Below are 15,705 nucleotides of genomic sequence, written 5' to 3'. Positions count from 1 at the left end.
ACAGGGCTGGATTCTTCTCTGAGCTACCTCCACCACCACCAGTAAATCATAAAAATTTCTCCTACAATCAATGGAGTGTCTTCAGATTTACCAGACAGTATAATCTGGTCCACGAGACAGCTGATTGTTATCTATAACCTCCCCATCCAATTCAAGCGATGGGAGATGTAATCCAAAAATTTCCTTTGGACTTTTTTACTTCCAAAATAGATCAAATTCTGTGGCAGCCTTTTTACAATCTCCACTTTTCTAAATAAACATCACACAGCCCGTACTGCCTTTACTGCAAAACACTTCTCCCTGCCTCTGTCGAGGTGGGTTGTTAGCTGATGTGCCGAAACGCAAGACAAACAGTGGCAGCCTCTCCATGCGAGCCCATGGTGCGGCACCAAGACACAGGGTGCAATGGGGCTCAGGCTGTGGATCCCGAGCTCTCGCTCACCAGGGAGCACCAGGAATAATCCTCGTGGTTAGATGAGTTGAAAACCCCTTGCACTGTCCCCCTCCCAGTTAGACACCGCACAGCATTGTAAATTATCAGGCTCAGCTCCCAAAGATTAAAGGGTTGGTGGTGTCATGCTCCTTTACACCAAAGACGTTGGGCAGCTGATATGTACAGTGGCTGCATCCAAAAAAGGCTGCAAGCAGAGTCTGCTGCAGAAGGGGGCTGCAGGAATTGATGAGCCAGGTTGCTCCGTGGGCAGGGCGGGGGGACGGGAACAGCTCTCACAAAGGGCACCAAGCAAAGCCGGGCACTGCCATAGCTCAGCGGACAGAGAAGTGCTGATGGGTGCGCAGTAATGTATTTACAAGGAATCATTCGAAGAACGTTCCTGGACTGTAAATTAACTGAAACTGCTCAGAAAAAGCGCTGAGTGACATTGAAGGCCATGCAATTAAATGCATGGGCTCTGATTTGCAATGATCAACAAAAAGCAAATACATTATTAGAGTGCATGGCAAACAGAAAATAACACCAAAAATGGTGAGATTATGGCTGTATTATATTAATTAACAGCTTTCCCCTATTGGTTTGTTCACTAAGATTCAAACATATTCATTATTTGATGCACATTTGTATTCACAAAACTGCAAATTTCTTCCCAGCCTTCTTTTGTTGAGCAGGATTGATAGCCGTTAATGAGAAAGTGAACAGAGAAGGAGCTAAACACGACGGGGCCAAATGAAGCAGGATAGCTCCCACACTCACAAAGAGACTTTCTTGCTGGGGCCTTGAATTTCAGAGCAGCTTCAACTAATTTACGGAGCCTGGAAATGAAGGTGCCTTGCCTATATGAAAAATAAATACTTCCATGCAGTGTTATGACTTTGCCTTGAAGCGGTTGTGGCTTCGTGTTTCATTCACGTTTGTGGCCATTTTAACCCACTGAGCTTAACTGTGTAATAGGGATGCCTGGATGTGGATAATTCTTCCTCCTCCTTTCCCACTGCAATCAGGTTTTGCCCTTCATTATACATTTTTGTGGACTCTATTAGAGCATAAATCTTTACAGAGTTCTTCAAGCTTTGACCTACATCTTGCATATACGGGAACTTTTCTCCCTAGATTGTCTTTTGGAGCACACCAGTTCATTACAGTTTTGAACGCTGAACCCTCACTCTTATTGCTTTATCGCTTGGTTTATGTGCCAAATGTCAAAACAGGCGTCAGAAATCTGATTTATGAGGATATATACAGAAATTGTGGTACCTGCTTGTGACTGGGAGTCAGCTGGCAATTTCCTATCAGGATTTCCTCCTTAGCTACCGGGGCCCAACCTGGCAGCCCAAAGACAGCACTGCCAAGATTGAATTCAAAGATCATGATTCAGGACTAACAAAGCATTGAAGCTTTTTGTAATATCTTTGAATTTATGTGCTTTCCAGTTTTAATCACATTTGACCATTTTGTGATTTTTTTTTTTTGCAAGTAGATGTCAGTGCTGATTTTAAAAAATGAAAGCTAAACAAGTCAAGCAGTCTCCAAATGCCAATATGAGAGAGATTTTATACTCTCTTTCCTTCTCTCTTTGAAATATCGCAAAACTATGGATGAAACTGTAGGCCGGCAGCACTACAGAATGCACAAGCGTTCGTAAGAAATCTCAGGTTCCCCTACTAATTTGCCATTTCACACCGAGTCAGATTTACCTCCTGCTCACACACCCGATCTCCCTCAACCCACATAACCGGCTCTGCACAGGAAAGTTGCTTTTTTTTAATGTTCGTTTTGCACCAACCGTGCACCCCTCCGGGCCCCCCCACACCCCGCCGCTGCTCCGGGGAGTGGACAGGGGCCTGGCCCTGCAGCCGCGCCCCGGACGCGGAGGGTGGAGCCGCGCCGCCGCCTCCTCCCGCTCCTCCTCCGGCGTGCGCGGCCGCGGCGCTACGCGAGCGCGGGGATTCAGTGCGGCCTGCGGGCAGCGCCGGCCGCCATGGCCGGGGAGGTGAAGACGAAGCTGTCCAAGAACCTGCTGCGCATGAAGGTGAGGCGGGGGGCGGCGGCGGGGCCCCGGGAGGCAGGCAGGGAAGGAGGGGAGGGGGAGGCCTGCGGCCTGCTCCGCGGTGGGGGGAGGCCAGGGCGGCCGGGCCCGGCTGCGGGGGCGCTGGGAGCGGAGCCGCGCTGCTGTCGGGGAGCTGCCCGCCGCGGGCCCGGCGCCGTGAGGCGGCCACGGGGGCGGGAGGATGGGGCCGCCGCCCGAGGCGTGTGCCTGGGCCGCGCCGGGTGAAGCGGCCCGTGAGGGGCCGAGCCGTGCGGGGAACGGCTCTCTCCCGGATAAACCAGGCATCTGGGGAGCCCCTTGCCCGGTTTGGAGCACTTCTCTGTGTCTACAGCTGGCCACGCAGCATCTGTCCTCGTCTGACACACGGGCAGGAGTGTCTCCTGCCTCCCCTAACGCACGTTTTAGAATACCTATCTATTTAGCTTTAGCTTCGCTTGCCCTTCCATTCAGGCCTGCAGCTTTGTGGGCTGCTCCCTTCCAACTTCGCCGGCAAGAGGCGATTTCAGAGAGCTGTCAGCAAGTATCGAGCTGCTTGAACACTAGCAAGGGGTCTCAGGGCGTTTATAAACTGTAGGGTGCTGGAGGGTTTGATCCAGGAAAGAAACTTCATAATTGCAGCAAAAGTCTCACCCTAGCAAGAGCCAACCTTTGGGCACCATTTCAGAGTCTTTTTGTTCCACTTGGTTTCTCCGCAGTTAGGTTGCTTATCGTGAATAAAAGTTATAAGACTTCTTCCCCCACCACATGTGTTGAAATTAAAATATTAATGTTGCTTGCCTTACCTGGGGAGGGCATTTAATCTTGAAAAAAAAAGTTTCTTTTTTTTTTTTCATTGTGTCGATTTTTTTGGCTGTTTACATTGATGGCTAATAAAATACCCAACCTGAATGGCAGAGTTAACTGCCTTTCCCAACTCATAAATGCAGGGGCTGTTAGTAACATCGTGACGTGCCTGTTGCCCTTGGCATTGTGAATCTCATGTCAAGTCCAATGTGAAATTAGTCTCCGCTTACTGGCTAATGGATGCTGCTTCACGCTGTGTACTACAACACCTAATTCAGTAGAGTACATTCTCCTGTGATTGATGGATCTTTATTGCTGGAAAAAAAACAGTAAAAGTTGAGTTGCCATTAATGTTTTTTAAAATGTTAATATCCATTAAATTTTTATAACTGAATATGATGGGGCCTTTGTGGCTTCTTGCTTGTGATGTTTTATTTAACCATTTTTTCCCCACATATTTATATGAGACTATATTTCAGACACTGGCTGAAAGGAGTTTAGCTGACTTCAGTTCAATCTACCACGTAAAGTGCACTCTTCTACAGTAAAATGGTGGAATATTTACCCCAATTAACAGATGCTGCTAAGAAAGACTAAAACTCATGCCCAGAGGGAAAGGAACACATCTTGCCTCCTTCTCAAAAGGGAGTAGATGTTGAGCTTAGTTAGCCAGCAGTGTATGACAAGTAAGACTCCCATAACCTGGATTGCAACATCATTATTTTTTCTTATTTTTATGTAATACTCTCTTTTAAAATGAAATTTCTGCTTCTGTGTTTTGCCATTTATTAACCCTCTGGAGATTTCAAAAGCCAGTTTTTAGATTTTCTTCTTTGGAAGGCTGTGGAGAAGCAGCCTGTGAATGTGCTGCTGTGACATTTGCAGGTTTACAGTCCGGGCAGTAGTAACCAGCTTTGAAGAGATGGTTTTGAAAAGGTCATACACAGATCTTGTATTTAGCACTTTCCTTCTACAGATCTTCTTCTTTACAAATGTTTTAATTAATCCTTTAGCAGCTGCTTCCGCAGGTATTGATAAGGTGTATTATCACAATTCAATGGGCAGGTGAAGTGTCACCCAAAGGTGACATGTGGTCAGCGGTAGCATTGGGAAGACCCTTTCTGCTAAGTACTGGACCACATGTGCTGGTCATCCAAGGACCACAAGTACTGGACCTCTTGATGTCGAAGGATGGCTCATGCTTTTAGATCTTGCACTGTTTGATCCAGGTCCCATTGCTTGGGGAAACTAATCCAGATAACCACTCAGTTACTGACTTACATACTCTGTGTCTATCACAATGGATATATTTTTAATTCATCCATGTGTGTTTTCATTTTAGATAATTGTGATCACATTTTTTTATCTAGTTATTCCTGTAGTAATCTTTAGGAACATAATCTTTAAAATGTAATGTGAAATGTTGAAGCTGCAACACGAAGTCCTAGGGCAATCAAAAGAGACTTCAGGGCCTTGGGACAGCCAGTAAGGGACTCTGGAGCACAGGTTATTTTCGCCTCTCTCCTTCCAGTTGTGGGCAGTGACACTAGAAGGAACAGAGGCACCCAATCTGTCAAAATGGCTCCATAGCTGGTGTCATTGCCACGGATTTGGGTTTTTTTGACAATGGGATGGCCTACACAGCACCAGGTTTGCTGGCGTCTGATGGGATTCATCTTTCTCAAAGGGGAAGGAGAATCTTTGCTCAGGAACTTGCGGCGCTCATCGACAGAGCTTTAAACTAGACTCGACGGGGGAGGGGGATAATATCAGGCTTGCCCGAGGGAAGCTGAGGGACGACGTGCCACGGTTAGAGGGAGTGGGTGCCAGCGAGGACACTCAGCCTGTGTCTCTGAGATGTGCAGGGTACACTGGGGCACAGCTGAAGTCGAACAGAGTTGAGCTAGGGGATACTGAGGCAATAGGAGCCAAGAGGGAAATGCCAGTGAAACACCTCAAAGCACACAAGGGGTGTTTTTCTATGAAGGAGACACGGACGACAGCCCAGCTGAAGTGCCTCTACACCAATGCACGCAGCATGGGCAACAAGCAGGAGGAGTTGGAAGCCATTGTACATCAGGAAAACTATGATATGGTTGCCATCACGGAAACATGGTGGGATGACTCGCACAACTGGAGTGCGGCGATGGATGGCTATAAACTCTTCAGGAGGGATAGGCAAGGCAGGAGAGGCGGTGGGGTAGCCCTATACATTACGGAGTGTCTGGATAGTTTAGAACTCGATGATGGTGACGATAGGGTGGAGTGTCTATGGGTAAGAATCAGGGGGAAGGCCAACAAGGCAGATATTGTGGTGGGAGTCTGTTACAGACCACCCAACCAGGATGAGGGGACTGACGAACTATTCTATAAGCAGCTGGGAGAAGCCTCACAATCGCTAGCCCTTGTTCTTGTGGGGGACTTCAACCTACCGGATGTCTGCTGGAAATACAATACAGCAGAGAGGAAACAGTTTAGGAAGTTCCTGGAATGTGTGGCAGAGAACTTCCTGACACAGCTGGTGAGTGAGCCAACTAGGGAAGGTGCCCCGCTGGACCTCTTGTTCACGAACAGAGAAGGACTTGTGAGCCCTGTGATGGTTGGAGGCCGTCTTGGGCAGAGTGATCACGAAATGATAGCGTTTTTGATACATGGAGAAGTGGCGAGGGGGGTCAGCAAAACTGCCACCTCAGACTTCCGGAGGGCAGACTTCGGCCTGTTTAGGAGACTGGTCAAGAGAGTCCCCTGGGAGGCAAGGATGAGGAAGGATGACCAAGGATCCTTCCATGACCTTCCTCATCCATGACCAAGGATGAGGAAAAGGCTGAGGTACTTAATGCCTTCTTTGCCTCAGTCTTTAATAGCAGGGCCAATTGTTCTCTGGGTACTCAGAAAAGTCCCCAGAGTTGGAAGATAGGGATGGGGACCAGAATGGAGCCCCCATAATCCAGGGGGAAATGGTTAGTGACCTGCTGCACCACTTAGACACTCACAAGTCTATGGGGCCTGATGAGATCCACCCGAGAGTACTGAAGGAACTGGCAGATGTGCTCACCAGGCCCCTTTCCATCATTTACCAGCAGTCCTGGCTAACTGGGGAGGTCCCAGCTGACTGGAGATTAGCAAATGTGACGCCCATCTTCAAGAAGGGCCGGAAGGAGGACCCGGGGAACTACAGGCCTGTCCACCTGACCTCGGTACCAGGGAAGCTGATGGAGCAGATCATCCTGAGTGCCATCACACGGCATGTAGAGGATAACCAAGGGATCAGACCCAGCCAGCATGGGTTCAGGAAAGGCAGGTCCTGCTTGACCAACCTGATCTCCTTCTACGACAAGGTGACCCACCTAGTGGATGAGGGAAAGGCTGTGGATGTTGTCTATCTGGACTTCAGTAAAGCCTTTGACACGGTTCACCACAGCATTCTCCTGGAGCAACTGGCTGCTCATGGCTTGGACGGGTGTACTCTTCACTGGGTAAAGAACTGGCTGGATGGCCAGGCCCAAAGAGTGGTGGTGAATGGAGTTTACTCCAGCTGGTGGTCGGTCACAAGTGGTGTCCCCCAGGGCTCTGTGCTGGGGCCAGTCCTGTTTAATATCTTTATCAATGATCTGGACAAGGGGATCGAGTGCACCCTCAGTCAGTTTGCAGATGACACCAAGTTGGGCGGGAGTGTTGATCTGCTGGAGGGTAGGAAGGCTCTACAGAGGGATCTGGACAGGCTGGATTGATGGGCTAAGGTCAATTGTATGGGGTTCAACAAGGCTCAGTACCAGGTCCTGCACTTGGGCCACAACAACCCCATGCAACGCTACAGGCTTGGGGAAGAGTGGCTGGAAAGCTGCCCAGAAGAGAAGGACCTGGGGCTGTTGGTTGACAGCTGGCTGAATATGAGCCAGCAGTGTGCCCAGGTGGCCAAGAAAGCCAATGGCATCCTGACTTGTATCAGAAATAGTGTGGCCAGCAGGACTAGGGCAGTGATCGTGCCCCTGTACTCGGCACTGGTGAGGCTGCACCTCGAATGCTGTGTTCAGTTTTGGGCCCCTCACTACAAGAGAGACATTGAGGGGCTGGAGCGTGTCCAGAGAAGGGCAACGAAGCTGGTGAAGGGTCTGGAGCACAAGGCTGATGAGGAGGGGCTGAGGGAACTGGGGTTGTTTAGCTTGGAGAAAAGGAGGCTGAGGGGAGACCTCATCGCTCTCTACAACTGCCTGAAAGGAGGTTGTAGAGAGGTGGGGGTCGGTCTCTTCTCCCAGGTAACAAGTGATAGGACAAGAAGAAATGGCCTCAAGCTGCGCCAGGGGAGGTTGAGACTGGATATTAGGAAATTTTACTTCACTGAAAGGGTTATCAAGCATTGGAACAGGCTGCCCAGGGAAGTGGTTGAGTCGCCATCCCTGGAGATATTTAAAAGAAGTTTGGATGAGGTGCTTAGGGACATGGTATAGTGGTGGTGTTGGTAGTGTTAGGTTTACGGTTGGACTTGATGATCTTAAAGGTCTTTTCCAACCTATACGATTCTGTGATTCTGTGTGATTCTGTGAAATGATTATTTAATTGGGTACTTGTAGCTGAATTTCTCCTGTTGAGATTTCTGACTGGCTAACCAATTTCCTTGAGCAATATGGTTTTCCACATGATAGATTCCCTTATTTTCCTCAAGAAGATACTGTAATTTTAATCGGAAAGCTTTGACATATTTTGGATCGACTCAGAAAAGAAAAGTCAATTTTTCTTTCATTAAAGATCTTGTACAAATGGATGCAAATAGAAAAATAAATGGAAAATGAGACACTAGCACTATATTGGCTTTTACTTCAGAGTTTGGTTTGGATTGCTTGGGCATTTTGTAAAGACTGAAAAGGTGTGGGAGGTGTATATAATATGTAAATTACACATCTGTATTACCTATATATTTTACATAAGCTCAGTAATACAGTTTTTTTGTGGGAGGGAAGTGTTTTGTGATGCCTTCTTGGGCTTTATCCCCAGCCAAGCCCATTTTAGCTGGGACCTAAACAATGTCCAAGTCTCTGCTAGTGTTCAAGAGACAGGTGTGCCCCACTGGCACGTTATCTGTCAGCCTGCAGGCTTATCTAAACACAAAAATGATGCTGCGTTAAATGAGAGGGGTAAAAGTAGTTGGTATGAAATTCCTCTGCGTTGCACATAGAGGTATGCTTTGATAGCCAGAAAGCAAGTTTTGTACAGGAGCGTGTATAAACTGTACGGGTAGACTTGCCTCTAGGTGGGAATTACATTGGTATAAATGTACACTCCTGACAGATATGGTTATTCAAACACTTTCTGTAGACCATAAGGGAGGTCCCAGCTCCTAGGGATGCAAGAATGTAAGGATTACTACTGTAAAGTTGCGAAGAGCTCTGTTTTTTCCAGCGTGTTTGGTTAACATTGTTGATACTTAAATCGCTACTAGATTCAGGCACCTGACTTGAGACAAATGGAAATAAAAGGGATGTTTCACATATATCAGGTCTGTAGTTTTGCACTCTCCACAATTTTTCATACGCCATGACAGGTGTCCTCTTTTACTCCCAGTTGTTAGAGAGGTTACTGGTAAGGCTACTACATTATTAGTTTCTGCTAACTTGGCAGACTGTTCCTGCGGTGAGTTAACAGGTGCTTACACATACTGCTTGACTGGTACTTTGGTGGGTCATCGATGAGAAGAGCTGGTAACATATTCCTCTAGCGCAGCTGGATACAAAAGACTTCTTTTTGTAGCCTCAGTTACTTTTTTCCTCTTCCAAAGGCAGGTTCCAGCCTTCAGGGCTACAAACGCAAGCCAGTTCATTAAATGAAATCAGAAAGGAAGAGGATGGTTGAAAGTATAGATGTTTCAGACAATGGCCAACCTGGTATGACCTACCTCTAGCTCTGAGCTCCAATGCTGTTTGTATGGGTGGTGTTGGTTTCTGATAGGCAGCAATAATTTTAGCACCATTACGTTCTCTCCGGCCTTTGCTGAAACATTAGAAAAATCTTAGCAAAGTTATGGAGTTGTAACAACTCAGATCCATCAAAACTAACCAGGAAAGGTCTGTTTCTTTGTATGTAAGTACAGATGTGGCTGACTGTTGACTTCCAGTAGATAGCTGTGATCAGCAGTTGTTTACTTTTCCTTTGCCTGTTTGCCCCAACTTAGACCAAACGCAGAGAAAAATCACAAAAAGCATTTACTTTTTATTAACTGTTAAAGACAATGTAACGGATAATTGTTGTCACGTTCAGAACATATTCATGATGCAAAAAACTGAAGCTGTGTGTTTATGTGTCTTTCTTTTTAGTTCATGCAAAGAGGTTTGGATTCACAAACTAAAAAACAACTAGAGGAGGAAGAAAAGAAGATAATTAGTGAAGAACACTGGTATCTTGATTTACCAGATCTAAAGGAGAAAGAGTAAGCTTGTAGCCTTTTGTACTTCTTATCATCATTGGATTGTTGTGAAGTGGGAATAGAATATACATATTTTTTCCTATAAAAGAAGTATTATTAATAACCAATTAAAAGAAGCAAAAATAGTGACAGACCAGCATTACAGCTTTTTTTTATTATTTATTTTCAGGGACATTCTCAAGGTTGCCTAGTGCAGTTTGACCTACTTTCATTTCTTGTGTGTGTTGTTTTCTTTCACTCACAGTTTCTTCTAGATCCATGTAATTAGTTTCTTTCAGGCAGGGACCAATTCATTCACTGCTGCTTTTTCCCTTCATTTGAAAAAAGAAGTTTGAAACCTTGTGTTAGTAAATTCAGCTCCAGTCACACAGTTAGGTCCATTCAGGACAGTTCTGTCTTCCTGAGTCCAGCTCACTTCAAATCCTGTTTTTGAAATAGGAGAGATAATGGCAAAAATAAAGGAAGGCTTAGCTAATAAGGAAGAAAATGTCCATTCCTGCTATTTAGAAAGGCACTTTAAATAGCAAGAGAACTACTTTTAAAATTGGTTGATTTTTTTCCTTTCAAAAGAGGACAAAAATTCCATTGAAGGAGAACATACATAATTTTTAAAAAGCTGGGATCCAGGGAATTAACTGTCGTTGAATAAGGTCATTGATAAACTATTTCCCATTACTGTTGGTGGATATGACAAAAAGGTATTTGAGCTTCAGTTGCAGCAAGGAAGGTTCAAGCTGGACATTGGGAGAATTTTTCTAACAATGAGGCTATTGAAGCACTGGAATAGATTGCCTAAGGAGACACTGGATTCTTCATCATTGGAAGTCTTTTAAGGACAGGTTAGATGGACCTCTGCTGTTCACGGTACATGTTTAACTGATCCTACCTTGAGGTAGGAGAATGAGCTTGATGTCTTCAGCCTAACTTCCTATGATCGTAGGAGTTTGTTTTACATGGGAGATGAAGAGGATGAGGGAAGAGGTTCACATGTGTGCGAGGAAAAGAAGGATGGAACAATTCACGGAAGTACTTTTATCTAACACGTGTATTATGAACACCTCAGGGTCATGTTTCTTTTCTCGCTCCATGCTCATTAAAAGAGGAAAAAAGGAGGGAGAAAGGGGAAATCTTTCTCTACTGAACAGAGAATTATGCAGTGTTTTATATCCTGACAGACTCAACTAATGCCAGGTCTAACATCACAATGAAAAATTAATTAGAAGCTTTTGCTGGTGTAGTAATGCCACCTGGAGAGTGATATTTATGTGGTATTTTTATTCTGGCAAAAGCATTAATGTAGGTGGGAACATACCAGCAAAGAGTGCTTTTTGTCAGGAGAGTTAATTTTGCTTGTGGAACTGGCACAGCTTTGCTGGCAAAAAGTATTCCTTTGCACTCCAAGCTCCTTGTATTGAAAGATTTATCAGAGCAATTAAGCTTCAGAAAGTAGTTGATGGTTTAAAATACACTGTGGTTTTGTTTATTTGTGTGGGGGGAAGACAGCAAATGCTTTTTGCATTTGTTTAATTTGATTATTTTAAAGCACACCATTTGACAAATGCTGGGTTTGCGTTTCATGCAGGAGCTTTATAATAGAAGAGAGGAGCTTTATGCCATGTGAGGATCTACTTTATGGCAGAATGTCCTTCAAAGGATTCAATCCAGAAATTGAGGTACCGTTTAAATACTCTATTTTGAGGTGGTCTCGCATTAGGATTGAAGCCCTTGAGCATGGGGATTTGAGTGTTCACACTGCATGCTGTTTGGCCGTTGCAGCACCTTCCATAAATCCTCCAATATACAGGAAATCCCTGATTCAAACCAAAATGTTGATCAATGCAGCATCTGGTAAATAGAAGCTTTTTATGTCCTTGTGTTGATGGTCAGTAATTGCGTGACTTCGGCAGATTTTCCCTCCCTGAAGTGAGGAAACTCGCACATGCTGCTCACCAAAACAATAGCTCACTTTTCCTTCTGCCATTTAATTTAGAGTCAAATCCTACAAACATTCAGCCCTATTTGTTCAACACTTAACTTGTGTAAGTAAGGGCTTAAAGTTCCAAAGTAAAAATTCTGGGCAAGAGAATCTTTAATTTCTTTCTGGCATGATTCATGCTGATAGAACTACAGTGAGATAGTAATAAAAATGTTGCCACTGAACTGAAGCAAGAGGATGAAGGTGTAAAGACTAAGAGGTATGCAAAAGGCTATGCAAGGTGATCTACTAGGGTATTCTTTTAGTTACTTTGAACTTGCTCTCACTGTGACTTGGCATATTATTGCTTCATGGTTTTTACTAGTAGTTTATTGTAAATCCTTGCAGATATTTTTCCTTCTTAACAAAACCATTTCAAGGACTATGTGCTAACATCACAATGAAAAATTAATTATGATCTAATTCTCTGGTCTCCTGAAGATGTCTGGCGTGCCCTTGAGGATGTTTGAATAGTACCATTCACTGCAAACCCTGTCTCTGTGTTGCCTCTTTTCCCAAAGGCAAACTCTAAGCTCAGCTTAGCAACAGGCAGGCATGTTGCCTTTTCTTCATGAGCTTTTGTAACAGTATGCTCTAGCCTGACCAGGGAACAGCAAATAATTATTAAATTTGATTCTTACCTTTTATGCGTTTCTCCTACCAGTGAATTTCAGCATAGTTGCCATTGTGTCAGGGTTACACGTTTAAGCTATTTCTTATTTCATTTTCAGAAGTTAATGATCCAAATGAACTCTAGGTGCAAGGAAGCAGAAATTGAAGTGGATGATAAAATGGAGGCTGATGTGTCAGATGAAGAAATGGCCAGAAGGTAAGTTATATTTTATGACATAATCAATATTAGCTAGGAATATGATATGTTACTGCATTATGTGTGGGAAAATAAACCCAAAAAGCAAACAAACAAACACAAAAAAAAAAGAAAAAAGCCCCCACAACAGAATATAGTGCTTTACAGAACTGATTTTCCAAGAATTGTGGTGTGTATTCAGTGGAATCTCCATCACTTTGGGGGGTGAAATATCTACCCTTTGATATCCAGGTGCTCCATGCTAATTCCCTCTTTGTTCCAGATTGCTAACAAACCCAAACTATCAGAATGAATAATTATGTAATAAGTGATGATGTAGTACTTGTGCTTCTTAAGCTTCTGATGACTGGCTTTTTTTACACCACTTAAATTGTTGATTAGATTTATGATTTGCTCTATTGAAGTTTTCTCTGATTTTAGTAAAAGCTGTAAATTTTTTATTATCTTTACAGATATGAAACATTAGTGGGAACAATAGGGAAGAAATTCTTGAGAAAAAGAGACCAGCGTGTACTCCAGGATGAAGATGAAGATGGAAATAGTAACACAAGACCTAGCAAAAAAGCTAAGAAAAAGTTCTTAAAACCTCAGGATTAATGTCAACTGCACAACTGGAGCTAATAGAAATGTTATCTACCAAATATACTACTGCGAACTGGAGATTGTTTGGAGTTTTTGCTATTTAATGTAAAGGATAGATTTGTAAATCTGAGTCTGTTCTCATTGAAATTTCTACCATCCACACAACAAACATTTTACAAAGTGGATGTGTATATAATGGATGTCATACATCCTTTCCTCTCTCAGCAGCTTTTAATGTGTGGGGCACTAATCCCATCAGCCTTTTTAAATGTGCATAACTAGATCGAGCGTCACATGCAATTGAGAACAACATTATTTACAATTTATGATAACATCTGAAAGAAGTATTTGGAGTAAAGATGAGCTTTGTCCAATGCAGTAAGGCAGTTCAGCTTTCACTGCGTTTTTTATTGTGAAAACGAAAACCTTTGTTGTCTTCAGATTGGAAAAAAGTCAGCAGAAACATGTTTTTTGGCTTTTTACTGTGCTAAAAATAAGACCGGAAAAGAACAGAGATAAAATCCATTTTGTTGAATTTTATTTTTTATAAAGCTTATTTAAAAATAGAGGGGTTTGTAGTAAAACTTTTTTTTTATAGAGCAAGCTAAATATTGGGCAACGTTTACAGTTTGACACTTGAGCAGATTGTGAGTCTTAATTTCTGTCTTCCAAAAGAAGTTTGCTAATCTTGTCTCTTTTTCAGCAAAAAAAATTCAATCTTATAATTATCCAGGTGTTGTCATAAAAGCATAATAACGGCTTCAGAAACATATTTGAAAGCTGAATAAAACCTGATTTTTTTGTGGTTAATGGTTGTGGTTTAGCTAATTTAATGTAAAAAATTTATGCTTAATACAGTCTGATATAAAGAGTGATCCTGTTTTGTGCTGGCCACAGATGTCCCCAAATACTAGTTGACTGCACTGACTTTTTCTGTTTAGTGTGCAATGAAGCCATCTGAAGTAATGTTAGGTTGGAAACATCATGCCCTTTGGTCAATCAGTGCTCTGGGCCGATTGAAAAATGTCAGTGTGGTCTTGTCTAAAATCATAGCAGTTCTCTGTATCCTGGCTTTCAACAAGAAATATTTCTTTCTATTACTTCATTTCCCCAGCTAGATGTCTAAGTTACTCATCCTTAATGCTGACTCTCTGGAGAAAGAGGAATTTGTTAAATTGAAGCAAGTAGTGGCCATTCCATCATGGACACAAGAGGCTTTTTTTTTCTTTTTTTAACAACTCAGTGAAGCAAGACCTGAAACTCAGTTACATAAAGAAAGAGATAGTGTGTTTGCTGTATTTTGCATGTGCTATATGAACTATAATCCATATTTTAAGAGTACCTCATTAGATATTCAAGATGGATCACACATGGAAAGAGAAATATACTTTTAAGGTAGTAAGGAGACCTTATACAGGTGGAAAGTCTGTGATTCATGATCTGAAATAGTTTTTCAGAGCTAATTAGATGCTACTGGTTCAATTACTTAAAACTTAATCATACATTATTGCTAGCTGAAAAGAAGTTAATGATGGCAAGACATTTTTCTTCCCATGGAAGATGTGACTTGAGCTAAGAAATGATTTATTGTTGATCATCACAAGAAAAACTCGGAATATATCCCATTATTCTTTCTTGCTTATTAGTAGGAAAGTGATTCCTCTCTATCTGAACACATTTCTTCAATGGAGAGAGAATTTCTGCATAGCTATGCTGGATAGTTGAGGGAGGAAAGTGTGTTCTAGTAAACCACCAGCAACCAGGAGATGTCACTCCAGTTGCACGCCCTGAGAGACAGTCGATTGGAGAAGGTCCAGTGGTGTCATGTACAGGAGCTTTTGGGGAATTTTGATAAAGATTAGTGGCTCGGATGAACTCGGTGTGAAGTCCTTCTTTGCCAAGGCTCTATGCAGAGAACTCTCTTGCACTGCAGAGTTCTGTTCCGTCCAGGGGGTAATTTTGCACAGTTAAAGGGCGTTCTGCCATACATTGGTCCTTAATTTCATGTCATTTCCTGAGGGATGGCTGGAAATGTGAGTGGCATGGTGCGTGTGTAAGAGCATGAGTGAACTCCAAACAGCTTCCTAGAAAATCCATGATTTTGGAATTTGGGAGGGGGTAAGGGTGGTTCTTCTGTTTCCTAAACATGCCCAACACCAACTGTGAAGAAAGGATAGATTTTGCTTTCTTGTCATCAAATCTGGGTGCTCTGCTGTTCACATTTAGCTGGTGGCTAGGTGAGCTATTGAAATGCTACAGTGAGACCAACTACTAATTTTTAGCACAATCTCTTATTCATGGGGAGTTTGTAAAATGCGCCTTTAAAAGCACCATTCATAGTGCATCATTCTGAGCAAGACAAAACTAAAAATCAGCCCTACGTGACTTTTTAAATGTACTTTAAGTGCTCAAAGTTACAAGCAGGCATTTTATGATGGGATCTTCTGAAATACCCATCTATATTTCCAACCTTATAAATACAGAGAGATATATATATGTATGTATTTTAACTCTGGCTCTAGCTTCCTAGCCAGGGTAGAAACATTCTGCTATATAAAATCTGTGCTTGAACTACTCTTGACAGAGATATAAGTGTAGCGGTGAAATATTCATG

At 43.2% G+C, this 15,705-nt stretch overlaps 1 protein-coding gene across 1 annotated transcript; it reads left to right on the top strand.

Moving 5' to 3' along the window:
* Nucleotides 1-2,316: 2,316 nt before the first annotated feature.
* On the top strand, nt 2,317-13,912 carry MPHOSPH6 (M-phase phosphoprotein 6). Its single transcript, XM_072873430.1, has 5 exons — nt 2,317-2,486; nt 9,596-9,708; nt 11,288-11,378; nt 12,412-12,509; nt 12,962-13,912. Exons 1-5 carry the CDS (start codon nt 2,436-2,438, stop codon nt 13,104-13,106), a joined length of 498 nt encoding a protein of 165 aa, XP_072729531.1. The 5' UTR covers nt 2,317-2,435; the 3' UTR covers nt 13,107-13,912.
* Nucleotides 13,913-15,705: the final 1,793 nt, after the last annotated feature.

This window comes from Ciconia boyciana, chromosome 9 (genome assembly GCF_034638445.1).
Source record: "Ciconia boyciana chromosome 9, ASM3463844v1, whole genome shotgun sequence".
Taxonomy (NCBI): Eukaryota; Metazoa; Chordata; class Aves; order Ciconiiformes; family Ciconiidae; genus Ciconia; species Ciconia boyciana.
This window is presented reverse-complemented; position numbering and strand designations above follow the sequence as displayed.